This window comes from Periplaneta americana, chromosome 11 (assembly GCF_040183065.1).
Source record: "Periplaneta americana isolate PAMFEO1 chromosome 11, P.americana_PAMFEO1_priV1, whole genome shotgun sequence".
Taxonomy (NCBI): Eukaryota; Metazoa; Arthropoda; class Insecta; order Blattodea; family Blattidae; genus Periplaneta; species Periplaneta americana.
Window position 1 is genome coordinate 125,359,290 of NC_091127.1, and position 20,293 is coordinate 125,379,582.

At 35.6% G+C, this 20,293-nt stretch overlaps 1 protein-coding gene across 1 annotated transcript in view; it reads right to left on the reverse strand.

The window, feature by feature from the left end:
- Nucleotides 1-832: 832 nt before the first annotated feature.
- The window catches only part of cad (caudal type homeobox), a 308,651-nt gene continuing 289,190 nt past the window's right edge, over nt 833-20,293 (reverse strand). The window contains exon 3 of the mRNA XM_069840010.1: nt 833-2,729. Coding sequence (XP_069696111.1) covers nt 2,532-2,729 — 198 coding nt within the window. The 3' untranslated portion in view covers nt 833-2,531. The remainder of the gene's footprint in view (nt 2,730-20,293) is intronic.

Here is a 20,293-nt window from a genome sequence, read left to right on the forward strand (position 1 = left end):
TGATATCGGGCAACTAATGTTCACTAAAAATAACAACAATAAGATAAACCGAATTTTATCAGCTGCAATTGGCTGATGCAGTACTCGCATCATAGTTAAAAGAATTGGGAAATTGTCAATTTTAATGAAGAATTAGAACGTAGGCTATTACTGAAATGCTCGCAAGGATTATTTTGATTAAAGGTTCAATATGTCCGCGCCACTATAAACATTTTTCACAATTTTATCACGGCTACAACACATTTAATTTCTTCTTGTTCTATGCAGAGTGGATGGTAACCTCTGCAGCAGAATTTAATACCTAGGTGATTCTACGAATATAACAAAACTTTTATTACACATTTCCTTCGATGAAGCACCTTTAAACATGAAAAAAAAATAGTCCTTGCCAATGTTTGCAGCACTCTTTTGCGATAACAGCCCGAGAGAAATGGCTGATTGATATACAAGCAGATAGGTAAAAATAATCTGAACATGAATAATTTCAAGGAAAAAATTGATCCGAGGCTGAGTATCGATCCCGGAACCCTTCGCTTAGCACATGAATGCTCTACCGACTGAGCTACCCAGGAACTATACACAACACCGTCACAATTTTCCCTTTATATCCACACAACTCAAATGTATAGTTCTTTGGTAGCTCAGTCGGTAGAGCATTCATGCGCTAAGCGAAGGGTCCCGGGATCGATACCCGGCCCCGGAACAATTTTTCCCTTGAAATTATTCACAGGGAGCTTTACCTGAAAGCCAAATATGCATAATAACATAAACAGTTAATGTCTTGAATATATATATATATATATATATATATATATATATATATATATATATATTGCAAATTAAACCGTTTAGCCATGAATATAAATTGAATAATAGTGGAAATCGTTGAAATTAATCTTGTAACGCAGCGCACGTCGCGTTTTACCGACTGAGTACAGCAGAGGGGGAGGGGAGGGTAAGGAGTGCAGACCTCGCTTGCTTAGAGTTATTGCAGCAGCCGTGATGTTGCCAAATGCTTCATAGAAACTAAACGATTTCCTCTAAAAGGGTAAATGTTAGAGAAAAACTGATTTAAGCATTTCATATTTCCCCTCATGATCTATTACCAGTTTCATTTTAGTGCAGAGGTTACCATCCACCCTGTATATGGGATGTTCACTACATAAACGCATTGATTATTGCACAAAATACACTCCAGGAGCAAAATTGTAAAAATAATGATTGGTGGTTCGAATGAGCCACCATTCTTGGCATGCTTCTCGCTTCATCCAATAGGTAGCTCCCGACTCGGCGTAGCAAGGACGACAACATTGCAAACAAAATAGATTACGTATGTACTGTACAGTACGATTATTTAGTCCTGACAGTCCTCGGCGATGTGCGCCTGAGTTAGACGAGTCCATTTAGTTACGCCAAGGAGTGTTTGGGTTAGTCTCTCTCTTGCCGTCGGAGCAATCGGATGTCATGGGTGCGGTAGAGCGGTATGTTTCTAGTACAATTAAGCTGTACTGCATTCCTTTACCGATCGCTCGCCCTTATCTCTACTCCGGAGCTCTCCCCACTTCTCTTATTACTTCCCCTCTTTCGCGTCGCTGAGCTGTCAGGACTAAATAATTGAAGACATTATTACACAAACAACCCTTGTCAAAATTGCTATTTTTCAGGAAAACAATAAAAAATAAAAGAATAACATATGTCAGCTATTTCCGTTCAACAAGTGTTTTATCCTTGTGTCTATTGTACTTGACATGGGCCGTTTTTGGAGTCTATAAACATTTAAAATAGTAGGAAATGTATCTTTAACTCAATTTCATTAAAAATAATGTCTTCAATTGGTCTGTAGTATTATGTGAGAGGTTAAGTTAGAGGTGTGGTATTATACATGCACGACAAATTTCATATATAAATAAGGTATATATTTGGGGCGGGTTGGGTGAGCATACAGCTCTCATAGTGATCATATCCAATTTCTAGTAATTCATCTATAAATCCTAGCGACTTTCAAGTTATTTTCTAGTGGCGCATACATATTGAAACTTTACCCTTTTGAGTAAGGCTGCATATGATCAAAGAGGTCTTACTGTTGTTTCGGGGAATACTGTGCTTTTCGATATTTTTTTATATTATTTTTTTTTTTGTGGACAAAGTAGAAAATTTAGACGTCGGCTACAATAAATTAGCAGACTGCGGTATGTTCAAGGCTAAGTAAGAGACAGACAAAATAAATAACAGTAAATAATGAGGTCGTCAGGTTTGTGTCAATTGAAAAAGCCTGATTCCATGGATATTGTGCAACCTGTAGAAGTTTGTTCCGTCTCCGAATTCACTGCAGCACTCGTGGTGCCAGATCCATACCGACAACATCCCGTGTTGTCATGTACGATGGCGCGACTCGCACGTTTATTGTCTGAATGCTGATGAGCAGTAGCAGCGCTGCGACGTCACAGAAGCAGGTCCTGCGCGGCCTGCTGCGGCTGCTGGGGCGCGAACCAGGGCTCGTGGGCAGGGTCGGGCTCGGGCTGCTCCTCGTGTCACATGACGACGCCGTGCGAGGGCGGGGCCGCGCCTACAGCCGCCACGGCCGCCGCCGCCGCCATCTGCTGGTGCGCGTGCTGCAGCTGGTGGTGCGCCGCGCTCACCGCCTCCAGCTTCTCCTTGTGCAGCAGCTCCTCCCGCTTCTTGACCTGCTTGCGCTCCTTGGCGCGACGGTTCTGGAACCAGATCTTCACCTGCAACACAGATCAGCAGACGGCTCCTTAGCACTTCTCTTGCCATTGTCGAAAACTAGTCTTTGAAATAATAATAATAATAATAATAATAATAATAATAATGGCTTTATTTAAGGGGAGGCAGAGGTGAAATTTTCGAACGAAACTGAAGAAAAAATGAAAATTTGGTTTTTTCCATTTTTATTATCTTTATTTTGATATTCCGATGTTAGTTTCTGATTTTGTGCCCTTAAAAGTATGAAATTAAAACCAAGATAACTGTATTACTATATTATTTCCATAATAAACTAATACTTATCATTATTTATATACCTTCTCTGAACATATGAATAAAAAGAAATATTGAAAATTTCTTACAATATGGTGCATGGAGCATTTTATGTCAATCGATATAAAGTTTTATAAAATTATTAATATCTACAGAACTATTGTACTTAGAAAGTTGAAACTTGGTATGTCCATTACTAATAACTAGACTTCGTGGAATTGCCACGAGAACCGTAAGGTTTACTATGCACGCAGTATAGACTGTATGAGAAGGAGGCGTGGAAAGGATAGACTATGCCTCTAATGTAAACACTGAGCAGTATACTGCGGTTACAATAAAACCTGTATCCTGCATTCAAGAAATATAATGAATGATCATTGAAGTAGGAAATGTCTAAACATATAAATACACAATTATTTTGTAGTGAGATATATTAACTCTTAAAATTTAATGTAATATTTTCACATCATCCTTGAATATGTGCATTGCAGATAAGAGTTACGTACGTTTTGAGCGACTGCAAAGTGAACCTCCTCCGATGGTCATTCAAACAGTTTTTATATTGGGAAAATATACGTTCAACATCACACGATGTAATACCTACATATATGAAAGTCACTACTTTTTAGTACACCAACTTCAGACGTCTTGTCGTGACCTGATAGTACATCATTTATAATATGTAGTTGTGAATTGGCAGAATTTTTAGCAATAATATTTCTCAACTTACATTTCACTTTTTCTGAAATCAGTGAATTGTTATCTTGGATAACGGTTTGTCATGCTTTATCCACTATATTAAGGGCTTCTGAGAGTTATAGTTTAGACGAAGGAACTGTCTGTGCTATCCAATGCATCAATTACCTCCATTATTTTGCCGTAATGTTCTGCATAATAATTAACAGCATCCAACAACGTTCCCCAACGGGTCAAGACTGGCTTCGGGGGTAAGGATACTCCAGGGACAATTATTTGGCACAGCAACTCTCTCATTGTAGCATGTTTGATTGAATTCTTGTCTGCACTGAACAAATGTTAAGCTTTGACTATTCCAACCACAGTAATGCAAAAACAAGTGCTTACTTATGTATACATTAGCTGTAGCTGCTCTATCTATTTGGACCGGTCACATCTTTTAACATGAACTGCTTATACTACGAGACCGGGAGGTCGCCCACCTCCTCTATACTACCGTACATCGGCAGCCTGATTGCATGGTGCGTGTGGCAATTCAACGAAGTCTACTAATAACATACTTAGTATCCATGATCAATTTCAAACAAATCGGATACATTTTGTGGATTTTGAAATATTCACCTCAGCCTCCCCTTAACCTGGCAGAGTTAAGGCCGTAAGGCAGGCATGACAAAACCCTGCACATTGTGCAGCTGGCTCTGTGCAATGTGCAGTTCCTATTCCCCTACCTGGAGGGAGTGAATCAGGTTGGAGGGGCGCGCGTCAGGGCTATACAGTATCTGCAGCAGCAGACCAGGATTTGTTTTAGTAACACAGATCAATACGGGTGCTGATTGAGCTGTGACTGTGAATGCGTTATGAAAAATAAAGTCAGGACTCCACAGATATAATGAAGAAGGGAAATCACGAATCATAACATAATTGTTATGTTTTCCTCAGCCAACAATAATTATTTTAAAATGAAAAGCTTTCATCAACCCATGTCGAGGTAAGAGCCTTGTGACAGTTTAGGTCAGATGAGTAAAGTTCTCAAAATATGATATTCGCCAGCGCTTATTTCTTAATCAGTACTTTCGCGGAAAAACGAAATTGACAATGGCGTTGTTTTGGAGTCTGTACTAACACAGGCATCAAAGATTAGGCGACTGACTTTTTTTATTTCATAAGCTGCTAAGTGATGAGAATATGAGGAATACATGTGAGACTCTTGAGGTTGTAAGGAGCGAAGAAAGCAACTATTTGCAAGGCGGAAAAATATACAATGGAAAATTTTCCATCTATATTATGTTAATATACTTACATTAATAAATCTTTAAACCTGACATAGAGAATGTCATCGCGTCACAGATTGTGAATTACACTTCTACTCCCGACTTGTCCATACTTTCTCTCAAAGTTTTCCAAATATACTATATGTGAATTTAAATTCTACGCTTAATTTATATTATTTATTAATATTATTGTTAATTTATATTGACATACATCAAGGAAATAATTTCAGTGTAAAAACTTCACAATGTTCTACTGCAATGTAATTAATTGTAAGTATAATATTTTCTTCAACATTTGTGTACCAATGGTCCCAATAAATAATAATGCTTGAGAAACAATGAAAGAGTATGATCTATTACTTTAAAATAATTAGTACCTACTACGTAAAATGAAATACTTGTTCGTTTTTTGTTGTTTCGAAATTACTGCAATATTTTTTTCTTCAAATACTATATAAAAATCATGTTAATAAATGATGCTTTACAAACCACTACTTTATAAAATATAACTGAGTAAGCCTAAAGATTCTTGTATTACAAGTATCAAATGTAGACACTGATAATAACTGTGTTTTTTTTCCTTCTGCTAAGTGAGTTTATGATGTCCAAATGCCTATTTAATCCAACACTAGAAGCGCAGAATACATTATTGTACACCCCTTCAGCTAAGAACTGGTAAGAGCAACGCCTGAATGATGCAGTCCACACAGACCGGCGATCCGCGCACATAAATGCACAATGAATGTCTCATTTCTGACATGCCTGCCGTAAGGCCTTCTCTTACACTCAACCAGGGTTAAAACTTGCTTACATAGTTGAACATACAACTGAATCGGAATTAAATAATTACATATTGATACAATTTAGGTACATAATGAGATCAAAAGAGGTAGTTACATAAAAATTTACCTTATAAAATAAAAATGAACATAATTGAATAAATTGAATACATATTAATGTTGTTAGAATCAAATACGAATCACATAAAAGCAGAAGCCGATGATTCAATAAAAAATGTACACAGTAAAAATAAAAATAAACACATTAGTGTACATATTAGTATTAGATTACAATTAAATAGGATTCACATAATTAAAGCAGAAACCGAGAATTGAATAAAATGTACACAAAAATAGATTAATAAAAAAAACACATATTGGCGTTAAGTGATAAATAAACACGATTTACATGATTACACAATAAAAATAAGAAACAAAAAAAAAATAAAAATAAATACAGTGGAACACATTCCATTAAATATTTGCAACGCGTTAGGTTTGGCAACTCATCGTAAGATATTTTTATAATTTACATTTAAAGGAAATTAAAGTTCGGCAGCCCTTGACTTCAGGCGGCAGAGAATTCCAGTGACGAGAAGTAGCAACAGTGAAAGATGAAGAATAAAGAGATGATGTGTGGAGTGGTATTTCTAGCGTGTTATAATATTGTGACCGAGTATTTAAGTTATGATACCGAGAAGAACTGTGGAATCGGACAGATAAGTAAGAGGGAGTAGGTGTGCAAAATTCGGTTTAAGAGAGAAAGGGAATGCAACTTTCTCCTCTCATTTAACCTGAGCCACAATAATTTATCGAAAGAAGGCGAAATGTGATCGTAGTAGCAGACATTACATACGAACACACGCATTATGAACACGTTGCAGTTTCTGGGATAAATCCACCCTGAGATCACTGAATAAGGAGTCACAATAATCTAAATGAGGCATAAGAGTCTGTACAAGAGTCTGCTTTAATTTAGCTGGATAGTGATACAGTGTAGTTACTTAAGGTTAGGGATCCTATTTTATTATGTATAAAAATCTTAAGGGAGGGGATGGATGAAATTTCTGACTTCTGCAGTTTTTGACCTAATTAGTTCATTTTTGGCAGACATATTTCATATGTGATATATGAAGCAACTAGACCAGGAGATAATGGGATAGTTTCGCCATTTCCTTTCCCCCTCCATTGCATGCATCGCCGACTAGCTACATATTACACTGGTCAGACTTCAGATGCATATAAACAATTCTCTTTAGCACGATTTTACTCGAAATTAGTGTTTTTCGGGACATTTTGAATTAAAATTTCGTAGAAGAAAATAAAAATTTATCTTGAAAATAAAACCGTAGGCCTATTTCGCGAATCCGTGGTTTGCAAAAACTAGGTAGCCCTATCTCTGCACAAGTTGAATCCACATATATTTGGAATTAGGACTTAGTAGGATTAAGAACAGTCGTAAATTGCAATCACTTTCGCTATGTAAAAATATTGAACAGATTTTCTCACAAATACACGTTACGCTGAAAAATATATAACAGTTTTATAAATTCTAACTTTCAGATTTTTTGACAGCAGACTAGGTGATAAAAGCTTCTCAACCGCGGTTTTAAAAACTTGTACATTTTAAGGTATATTTTGAAATAAGGTTAAGTTTTAGAAACTAATTTAGAAAAGTATTGGCGTTCCATCCGTAATAAAAGCGCCACATAGTCGTATAGCAAACTGTCGTTTGCTTTGCATAATAGTCTGTAGTGTACGCATGAATTATAAAATTATTTCTAACTTGCTTACTTTTAAGGAACCCGGAGGTTCATTGCCGCCCTCACATAAGCCCCCCATTGGTCCCTATCCTGAGAAAGATTAATCCAATCTCTATCATATCCCACCTCCCTCAAATCCATTTTAATATTATCTTCCCATCTACGTCTCGGCCTCCCTAAAGGTCTTTTTCCCTCCGGCCTCCCAACTAACACTCTATATGCATTTTTTGGATTCGCCCATACGTGCTACATGCCCTGCCCATCTCAAACGTCTAGATTTAATGTTCCTAATTATGTCAGGTGAAGAATACGATGCGTGCAGTTCTGTGTTGTGTAACTTTCTCCATTCTCCTGTAACTTCATCCCTCTTAGCCTCAAATATTTTCCTAAGCACCTTATTCTCGAACATCCTTAACCTATGTTCCTCTCTCAAAGTGAGAGTCCAAGTTTCACAACCATAAAGAACAACCGGTAATATAACTGTTTTATAAATTCTAACTTTCAGATCTTTTGACAGCAGACTAGATGACAAAAGCTTCTCAACCGAATAATAACAGGCATTTCCCATATTTATTCTGTAAAATTATTTCTAACTTTTCATTAAATTGAAATACCTCAGATACACGAAGTAGCACATAATAGAGTAGGTACGTTTTATTTGCAGAGTAAGTTTGCTATCGATTTCACTCATGTCATTACAGTCTTAATTCTAATCCATATTTGTGATCGTGTTTCGTTCGTCAGTTAACGGTAGTGTGTTGCAAACAGGACGGATGAAATAATAAACGGACAGATCAATCGAAGTGGAGGTTCGGGGAATCAAGTACCCGTAGGTACCTTCCTTTCCTGCCCGCTACAAACACCGTCGAACACCGCTGACATATTGAGAGACAGTTTTGGAGTTTTAATTGGCAGTGCAGCATCATAAATTAATCGTCATAAACACAGCAGGAAGTTGTCTTATGAGTTTCCCATCGCATTTACCTCTGCTGCGGAACAGGGGTGGCTAACTGTGGTCCGTGCTTCGCTGTTCTGTAAACGTGAAGCCTCGAACTTCTAAGAGGTGTTGAGACGACGCAGTCCGATATTTAATAACATGATTTCAGGCTTAATTCTACTTTTCGGTCTGGAGTATTCGAGGGGCCGCTTTAATATAATTTGCAATTTGTCGCACATCCGAAGAACAAAACTTACTGTAGGTCGATAGCTTCAATCAGTCCTAGCTATCGACCTCAAAAAAAGTTAATCGTACTATTATTTCTTACATTAACTACTCACCCTCCCCACCTTACTTATAATAAATTGTCCACACCTGTGGAGTAACGGTTAGTGCGTCTGGCCGCGAAACCAGGTTGCCCGGGTTCGATTCCCGGTCGGGGCAAGTTACGTAGTTGAGGGTTTTTCCTCAGCCCAATATGAGCAAATGCTGGGTAACTTTCGGTGTTGGACCCCGGACTCATTTTACCGGCATTATCACCTTCATCTCATTCCGACTCTAAATAACCTTAGATATTGATAAAGCGTCGTAAAATAAATAAACCTACTAAAATAAAATACAATCAATTCAGTAAGTATCAGAAAATAAGGTAGTGACTAGCCTGAAATAAAAGAATCCTAAGTTTTGGAGATTAATTTGCTGAAAGAAGAGTTTGGAGTGAATCAGTTAAAATCAGTTATGTCATTCTGAAATCAGAGTAGACAAATACTGAAATAGAAAATACACAATAAATATGTACAAACCCAGAAACAAAATTTGGCCCACCTCAGCAAACACTGAGCATGCACAGAAGCACAGTACTGTATGTTATAACTAGGGGACGGATTTTTAGGTTGTTAAAAAGTAAATTTAGGTGCCTAAAATAGCCTCTAACAAAAATCATATTTTATTTAAAAAATGTTCCAGATCATCAGGAATTTAATAATTTTAAATACTTATACACCGTTACTACCAGTACTACTAAAAGTACAAGAACAATAAATATCTAACTAGTTATACATACACTAAACAATTAAATGTGAAAAATAAGTTTTAGACATAAATTCAGTACAAAAACAAGTCAAATATAATCAATTTTTAACAAGCCTTGTCCGTTAATGCCCATCAGAATAAATTACTAATACTTTCTCTAAATTTTCAACTAAAAAGCAATGTAGTCCGTCACTTAACACAATTTGTATGCTGAAAATGAACGCTCCACATCCACTGAAGTAACAGGAGCGTTTTTAAATTGGACAGAAATGTTATATTGTAAATCCGTGTTCTTCCCTGCTAGGATATCTGAAGCAATACGCAACTCCTTCAGTTCTATATTCCTCTGCAGAACTTACTCCAATTTATCCCTTAGACCTACTTTATTTCCAACAGAACACATTTGGAATTTAAAATACAAATTTTCGAAATAAGAATGGGTGTTTGACCTATTAGAGATAAAACATACTTAATAGGTCAAAATAGGCTTTGTCGTCAAAATAGGCATATTAGATGCTATTAAAATACCAGCTTTAGGCATAGTTTTATATGAAACGTGTACTTGCAAGTTTTTATGAACTTATCTTTTAAGGATTAAAATAGGTTTTTACCTAAAATCCGAAGTATAGTTATAACTGGAACTTGGTCCAAATTTTGATTATTAGAGGAGGACCCCGGCGCCGGAGCCAATTTTTCTCCTCTCACTGAGGAACAAAAAATATTTTTTTTTGTCTCGGAAAGAAACATGTGATACTGATAGTATTTTTCTCCTGAATTTAAATATGATATCGGTTTTTCCCCATTACGCAAGGTTTCCGAGAGACAGGCGTTTATAATATTTTCTACATTCTTAACTACACAATATTAAAAAATTTTGGCTCTCCTAGAAAGTAAGAAATGACGATTTTCTGCTATATTTCGCCTGTGGAGCATTCCTCTTGATGACCAGCATATTAGGATTCCATTTGAATTGATTCCTCTTTTCCATAGCTGAAATCTCCTGATGAAAGTGTTCCCCGTGCTCATCGCTCACTGTGCCAAGAATTTCCGCGAAGAAATCTAGGTGCGAGTGAAGGAAGTGTACTTTTAAGGACATACAACCCAATTGTTTATAAGATGTTATAAGGTCTTTGACAATATCGCGGTAATTTTCCGCCTTTCGATTTCCCAAAAAAGTGTGAGTAACTTTTTTGAATGCTTGTCAAGCTGCTTTCTCCAGTGGAATCAATAGATCCTCAAACTTTTCATCATGCATTAGTGATCGTATTTGTGGACCCACAAATATTCCTTATTTAATTTTATTTTCGCTTCACCAATTCTAGAAAACTTCTGTTTTAACTACATGAAACAAGGAGTATTGTCCATGGCTTTGACGAAATTCTTCATTAATCCTAGTTTGATATGTAACTGAGGTAGATACATATTTTTAGGATTACACAATGCGTCCTGTTTCACATTTTTCTGTCCAGGAATGAATGATTCGCGTTTAAGACATTCTTTTCAATGGTTTTTCTGTCCCTACTAACCCAGTTACACACACAAAAAAAAAAAAACAACAGTACTTTGTGTAACCAAGCTGCAGACCAAGAATATGTGCAATTACCTTCAAATCACCACAAATATTCCATTCATACACTGCATATTGAAGCTTTTCCAATATAAAATTAAAGTTTTCATATGTTTCTTACATACTAGCAGAGTGAGCCACAGGTACTGATGGGAATTTATTACCATTATGCAGAAGTACAGCTTTTAAACTAACTTTAGAGGAATCAATGAACAAGCGCCATTCTGTTGGGTTATGTTCAATACCAAATGTCTCCATGAAAGAAGAAATATCATTACAAAACACTAAGCCATTTTCTTCAGAAAAATAGTCTTTAAATTGAGAATGACGATTACGATACATACATTCTTTGTATTCTTTTGAAGAAGATTCCATCCTTTTAGCCGGGAAGCAAGCATTTCAGACTGTGTTCTAGATACCTTTAAATCTCGTATGATATCGTTAAGATCTTCTTGAGTCAATAAATGAGGCTCAGATGAACAGCTTTGTTCAAAAGTTGTATCACCAAACTCTGTTCCTTTTCCTTCCTTACTTCCATCAGAATCTGAGTTCTCTTCATCTAATGTCACTTGTTCTGGAGGCTTTGATATGAGCAATTCTTCGCAGTGTGGAACTGGTCTCATTGCAGATTGCAAGTTAGAGTACACCATTGTATGTTTTGATTTTGACGTAATCCCTTTAATGTTTGTTAATCAGAAATAACAGTCAGAGGAGTGATCTTTGGGTTCCCTCCAAATTATAGGGATAGCAAATGGCATGTGACGTGTACCGTTCTTCCATGCAGTGAGAAGCCTAGAACACAATAAACAACAGATATGTGGGGCCCAGGGTCTTGTTTGGTCCCCCACTCTACACCCAAAATGAAGTTCATAACACTTTTTCACTAATGGAGTAAGGTTTCGCCTTGGGACTAGAGCGTCACTTCACCACATATATAAGAAAAATTGTTAGGATGATTGAAACAAACTCTAGACATTTTGTAACTAACGACTAATTAAACAATTACATGTTTACTGGTTCACTGCTGTCTCACAGCTGGCATCGTTCTGATGAATGCATGCTACCTAGTTCACGTTTGTGCATGTCTGTACATGTCTGTGGATGCGTATTCTGCAGGCGGTGGTCTGTACATGTCTGTGTATGTCTGAACCCATACAACAGTAGCAACGGTACCACTGGTTCCATCATATTATTTATAATGCTCTAGGAGTTTTTATTTGACAATGGACAATTTGACGAAAAAACGTTTACAAAATTGAAGTTGAAATAAAAAAAAAACAACTGTGGGCGATGGAGAAATTCCGAATACATATTTTAAAATACGTGAGATAAAAATCATGTTGACCAAACCATTGTTACCATAACATATATTCTGTAGGACCAAAAAATTAATCTTTTGTTTCTGGGTCTATACAAGTATTTCTCAAGAAGACTCAAAACAGATCTCCTTCCTTTCCAGTGGCGTACGCAGAATTTTGTGCATTTTGTCGTTATTAAATTGTTTATAATTTAAATTATCGATATTTTAAATTTCGTGTATTATTATTATTATTATTATTATTAAAAATATGAACTGTCAAATGCACAAAATGTTAAACGAACGTTTCATAATAAAGTCAGCAGAACTCTAACGAAAGGGTAAAACAAACACAGTCAGGCAGTGTGAATCAGTGATGGACTTCAGACGATTAGCAAGAGCCGAAAGCTATGATGCTTGCCTTTTACAATCCGTCACTCACTGTGTACTCGTATAGGTCCGAAATAATGACTCAATCAATTTAATAACGTTCAGGCCTGGTCTAGACCTATAGGCTACGGGGTAATATCAGAAACGTTAGCCGGCTGCCACTGAAAACAGACCTTGCACTATTCGATCTAAAATTGCTTCCACTGTTTCGTATGTCACAGAGACAATTTGGCCATACTTCAGAATTTTTCAAAATGCCAAAGGCATAGCTCAATAGAAGGAAGAAAATCTTAACATACGACATATGTACATCAGAACCGCAATCCATGGCTTCCATCTCTGAATCTGCTTATGCCGTTAATTAACATTACACTGCATCCTTCATCATATTCTGTATTGTAGAGAAAGGACACTCTCAATTACTAAGATTAAAATTTCAATTACGTAATAAGGATTGTTGGCTAGAAAGAGTGAGAGATGAAAAAATTAATGCTGAAAATAATGAGAGAAGAAAAGTTGAATTTGTCAAAGAATAATGCTGAAACTGATCAATAAGAGAAAAAGGAATTGGTTGGGCGGAGAAGAAACTGTCTATTGAAGGATGCACTGGAAGGAATGGCGAACGGGAGAAGAAGATATATCAAATAATAGACGACATTGAGATATATGAATCATATGAGGAGAATAAGAGGAAAGCAGAAAATAGGAAAGATTGAATAATGCTGTGTTTGCAGTGAAAGACTACCCTTAGAAGACTATGAATGAATGAATGAATGAATGACATTTACCGTCCTCTGTAATGTCTGAACTCTAAATTTTTTTGCGCTGGGCATGTGATATATGTTTTATGTATAATTTGAACCTCCTGAATACGAATATGACAATAAAAAATAGTTGATTACGGTTTTTGAGAAATTTTCGAATTTGTATCTATTCAAAATACTGCTTTATATAATGACAATAAGGTTAAATACTCACTGTCCACAAGATAACACCTTTTTCTGCATTTTCTTTTATACTGGGCATTGAGTACATCACGAGCTAAAGTCCAACAATAGTCTGCTAGCATATTGGTACTCCACTGTCCTTGATATCTTTATTCCATAGTTGAAATTTCTTGATGAAAACGCTCACCATGCTCATCACTGAAATCGCCACAATTCTCGGGGAAAAAGTCAAGATGGGAGTGAAGGAACTGAATTTTCAGGCACATGTTAGAACCCATAGTTTTATACGCCAACATTAAATTTTGCACTAGTTCTTCATAGTTCTTATTTCTACGGTTACCCAGAAAATTTAATACAACCTCCTTGAATGCAATCCAGGCGGTTCTCTTCCTTCCAACAAAGATTCGAAGTGATTGTCCTTCATTATTTCTCTAATGTGTTTTTCATTGAAAACTTCCTCTTTTGAGTCACTAATAGCAGGACATTTCTCCTGGATATGTTTAAATACTTCAGTTTCATGATTCATCCCTTTAACAAAATTCTTCATTAAAGGGGGTAATATTACTTTACTTTGAAGTACAAGGGATTGATATACAATATTCTTCTTCCCGGCTCTAGTGATTGTCGTGTTGGCCACATTTTTATTTTATACTTTATTTCCAGCGCGACTGTCCCATTCGTACCGAAAGCAGCACAATTTTGTGTAGCCTAATTGTATTCCAAGAAGCAATGCTATAACCTTCAAATCAGCATATATATAAACCATTCGCACTTTGAATATTATCATTAAAGCATACTTTAAAAAACTACACGTCTTACACAGAACACCCCGGAAATCTCCTGGTAAACTGAAGCGATTTCATAAGCCGAACCTGTTTCTCCCCCTCCAAATGGAACCGAAAATGGCAATAAACAATTTTCGCTTCTAGAAATGATTTTGCCAGGGTGGTGTATTGCAAAATATAAACTACAGCAATATCATTAAAGAGTGAAAGAAATAGACATCTCAAGTAAAATCAGGTAAACTCAAGCGAATTCATACCGCGAACCTGTTTCACCCTTCCAAGTAGATTCGTAAAAGGGCAATAAAATAATTTTTTATTCTACAAGTGCTTCTAATATGGTGGCCTACTTATACTAATATTGGTTTCACATAATGGGTCATCACATTTTAAAAGAAAATAGTTACACACGAAATACAGAGGTTTTTAAAAATTAAATTAATTATATTGTGCATTTCGAAAACCCGAACTGATGGAAAATTTTGTTTATTATTTTTGAATTCAGGAGGTCGAAATCTGGCGCAAAATGACTGTTGACCAATGTTACCTGACTGGATTTTTTCCGCGGTTTATCCCGTAAGTTGAATGTCGGGTAATCTATGGGAAATCCTCGGCCTCATTTCGTCGAATACAATCTCACTATCACCAATTCCATCGGTACTATAACCGAGTAGCTGATATAGCATCGTTAAATAACCAAGTAAAAAATTCAGAAATAAAGTAGTAGATATTTAATATTTCGTTTAAGTGCAGATAAATAAGATAAGAATATAGGTAGTTGAAAGTTTGTCCAGCCCTATTCTGCAAGCAAAGGTTTGCTATTAAGCTGTAAAAGTGTTGTTATTCCCGAAGGGCGTCGAAGCGGTGACGAATATTATTAAGGCTAATTTGCAGCTTGTTTCTTTGGACATTGTAATGAGAATATGCTACTGTCAGGTTCTCAAGACACGAAGATCCGAGTCGGTATGTTATCCGCGCCTGATACCAGTTCCGGAACATGCGAATTTCACACACTTGGCAACCACGAGATCCTTAATTTAAAGCCGCCTTAAAATGCACAAGCTATTCATAGTCGATGACAACCAACAAAGAGTTCGAGACAACTTTTTTTCTCTCTTCCCTAAATTTCAATGCGAATTGTTTACCTTGGTACCATCGTTATTATAAAAGCATATTTTTTTAAGTTAATGAACAGAACAGTTCTAAATTAGTTGCACACAAGTAAGCCGCTATAACTCAACAGCTGCACTGGCAAGGTTCAGCTAGTTCAAGAAGTCTCACCAAATCCTCAAGTTCACTATATAGTCCGAATCAGTTTACTTAATACCGTAAGGGTGAAACCTAAGCATTTTTCCCCCATTACTACAAACGCTAGTGGATTATGGTGATTTTCTAGTTTGAAGGTTGAATTTTGTTTTGCCAACTTCGTTTCGAATTTCGATATTGAGAAATACTACAACTGGTAGTGATTTTCTAACTGTTATATTGGCAGCAGGAACAGCTGTTGTCGGTATTGGAAATTATTAAAATTCAAATTGTTCTAGATTTCTGAGAAGATTACTGGAAGCTAATGAAATTCGAACATGCTAATAATTAATTAATATCAGAATCATATTAATACATAATAGTTATTTTATGTGTTCTTGGGTGATCGATAGAAAATGCGCAAGGAGACAGGAATTATAACTAAAATAGCAAAATTGTTAGGAGTAAGTAAGTATTCTTAAACATACATTTTAAAGTGGCATTCGGTTTTCGACGTTTGTACTAATCATTTCACGTGATTAAACAAAATACGTTTTTAGGTTAGGTCTCGTGAATCGTAAACTGTTTAGTCAAAGCAATGAACTTTATGTTATCAGACAAAATACATTTTAATATCAGATAATATTAATCTACTAATTTCCAACATAATGTGCGAGAGATCCAGGTGGAAAAATATAGACCTACTCTTTCATAAATTATTGAACCATTTAGAAAACACCTCCCAACACGAAGATGAGATTAAGTAAATAAGCAAGACATCACTATCGTTAATATATTATTATTATTATTATTATTATTATTATTATTATTATTATTGTACATGTCATTGTGAGTTTACCCTCTTTGATGATATCTGGTATTAGTTGGCAACACTGAAGAGACTGCCAAATTAGCTTTTTAGGAACTGTTCTTACTCTCTTTGGTGATATGTGGTATTAGTTAGCAACACTGAAGAGACGGCCAAATTAGCTTTTTAGGAACTGTTCTTACGTGAGCCTCACTATACAACCTCGGGACTACGAGTGCATCAAGCTACTACGTGATAATCTCGGCAGTCATCGTGAAGTAGTATAGAGATGCGGAGTGTGCTCTATGTTGTTGTGGTTTCATGAATCGCCAACATTCACTTCTGTTCAAAAGAAATTCAGGACGAAATATCACAAGGAACCATCACAGAGCTCGGCAATTAGTGCATGATATAATCGTTTTCTTGAAACTGGCTGTGTAGCACACAGGAGATCAGGTTAGGGTAGACCTCGAGTTACAGATGAAACAACCGTTCGTAGCTCAAAGAAATACGTTAAATGTGCCAGCTTAGACCTAAACATTCCCCAAATGATAGTGTAAAGGATGTTAAGAACACGTATGCGATTTAAGCTGTACAGACTACAGTTGCTGCAAGCTTTAAGTAATGTGGATAAAGAGAATGACTTTAATTCTGTGTTGAAATGCTCAACAGAATGAAAAATGAAGACAATTTTTTCACACGATTGTATTCAGTGATGAGTAGAGGGGAGATTTATATGCACTAAAACTAGTGAATATATGCATGCATTTATGAAGTAAAACGTTGGAAATATGTCTAAAAATTAAGAAATATGCACCAAAAAAGTTTTGATTTTTAATGAAATTCACAATTTTCTCATAAATTTATTCAAGTAATAAATGTAATGAACTAATGACAAAAGTGGAATGATGTTATTCTGTCATTGAATGTATTTGATAATTAATTAAATTGTGATCAGGCCTACTTACGAGTATATAATTCTCATTAGTCATGTACTCATGTCATTAATCATTATATTCATTATATCAAATATCATTCACGAGTCACTTCATGATCATTTGATCAATTGTTTTTGTTATAATACGCAACTAAATATTTCTCCAAATTTTCTGGCAAAAAAAAAAAAAAAAGATAAAACTTACTGCAGTCTACATAATATAACAAAATATTTACTGCAGAGTTATATTGATATTACAATTTGTTAAATAATAAAGATTTATAATACAATTAGATCACAATTTTGTCACATACTTGGCAGAAGGTAATTTTCCCATCCGTTGATAATGTAGGATTCCCCCCAATCCACTGTTTAAGCAAAATTGTTTTGCTACCTTCTTCCTTCGGCATTATGTTTGTTCACTCATACTTACAAAATGACAATGATCAAGAAACTGGCAAGAATTTAGACTATAGAGAAAGAAACAGAGAGTTCCGACCACCAATAAACTGTCCGTTGTTGGAAGCACTTTCTTGGTGTTTTCCCTTGCTGCATCAGTTTTGCTTACTGACTTGTAAAGATTTATAACTGCTGCTACCTGACCCATGGGGGGGGGGGGCAATGTCACAACTGCGCTGTTTCATACACAAAGAAATGCCGGTTTGGGTGTAAAAATATTGAATTGTTTTGAACCTTAAACTTGTGTTTTCATTTTATTAAATGTTATTCTGACAGTTATGGAACAATTTTAAAATTTCAACGATCATGAATGATTGTCGTTGCGTTGAAGTAGAGGGTTTCAAATAATGAACAGCTAATATTTAAATGTAAGTTTGAGAAGTCATTCATTAGTAACGATCTTCTGATAAAAAGTATAATATATTGCATCCACATGCAAATATTTGAAAAATATGCACTAACCTCTGAATGTGCACTATAAAACTTCCCCCGTTGATTCCCCATAGCATGAAACACATTTCTCTCATACATGCATATCTTTAACCTTCAAGAAATAAAAGATGCAACTATGCCAAAATCCGCCCTCTAGTGATGAGACTACTTTCCATCTCAATAGAAAGGTGACCCACCAAAATGTGCGAATATGGGGTGTTGAAAATCTACGGCTTTCGACATAGACTATGACCTAGCGATTATAGCCTTCTGCTTTTCACTAGCCTACCACTAAATCTGATCCTTATATGAGAATCTCAGTTCACTATTTTCTAGGATTTCCCATACACCCATGTCTAGAATGGGACCAAAATTAATTGTCAACTTTTTTTCGAATGTAACCAGAGATTTTGATTAATTTTAGTCAGGATTCACTTTTCTAGTGAATATAAAAGCTCAGATAACAGTACTAGTTTGTAGACTCTTAGTTTTATTGTACAGTAGTTGCAAAAAAAAAAAAAAACCGGACCGACTCCTGTAGCTGATTTCAGAGTCACAGATTCAAATTTTGCTAGTCACAAAACACATCCATCTTGTATAATTAATTGTAATAATGAAATTTATTGCATTTGTTCAATTCTTACCGTCTTTTGTTTCCTTCAGTGCCTTAAACTTACAGACGAAAAAACTTTGAGAGTTTTATTTTCATCTGGAATCAATATTACATTTCTACCTCTATTCGGCAAAGATAACTGCATATTTTTACATTAAATAGCAGTACATACTTCTGGCTTCACTATCCATATTGAAATTATCACATTTTGACACAATACACAGCACTTTTGCCAATACTGTACAAAGCGAGTTTGGACACCAGACATTTTTGTGACTTCGTAGTAACAGCTTAAAATGTCCTTTCTTTTGCAGGATGAAAACTGATGCTATCCAGAACAGAGGTGTGTCTTGTATCTTCATGAAGGTAGGACTACAAAGAGAATTTGTATTGAAGAGTAAAATGTGTTTTTTTATTTAAAATGTTTCATCCGCATTAAATACCTACAGGAACGAATTCAGGACTTAGGTAAGATCTATGTGCCTCCTTTTCCAAAGATACTTTTATTTGCTTTAAATAAACTTAAGGAGTGATGAAAACGAAATAATAAACAAAGATAAAACTATTTAAAAATAATTATAAATAGGAAAAAAAATTAACATAAAAGATATTCACATTCTCATTGTATTTCAATGAATAGTATAGCAATAATAATAACAATAACTCATTAATCAACTTATTTTACAAAACGTTTATTGTGAATGCATAGGCATAGTACTATTTTGTTTTTCTATACGTTGAGATTCTTCGAGGACAAATTCTAGCCATTTGACGTCGTCTTCGTTTAAGTACTAAAATAGAGATCTTATGTTTTCAACCTTGCTTTGGCTGATTGTTGGGAATGGAACAATCGTAGGTTTGATATCACTATACCTTTTTCTATTCAGTATGATGAAATAGTTGAAGGGAATCCATAAGGGGTTGTAATTTCCGGAGCACCGAAAAGTACCATCCACTTTGTATTTCACTATAAAATACTTCATAATTGTAATTTGCGTCTAGGAGATGAGGTCTTCATGAAATAAGGCGTTATAGCTGTATCCCACTCTTTTATAATAATATGATCCATTACAACTTACTAGGATGTTTTCTGCATGTTGCTATAGTTTTCAACCATGGCTTTGCAGTTCCAATGGTTTCTTTCTTTTCATAGCAGATCTCACGAGTCCAAAGTTTGTCACATTGTGTAAATGAGTGAACAAACAGGAAATATGGATTACTTCAACCTGATATACCTTGGCAAACCAAGCAGAAAACTTCAGAAGCGTCGAATTTCTATTTTGTCCTACGGCATCAGACATCATTATGACAGTTTCCACATTAGGACATTTTCTAAGAATT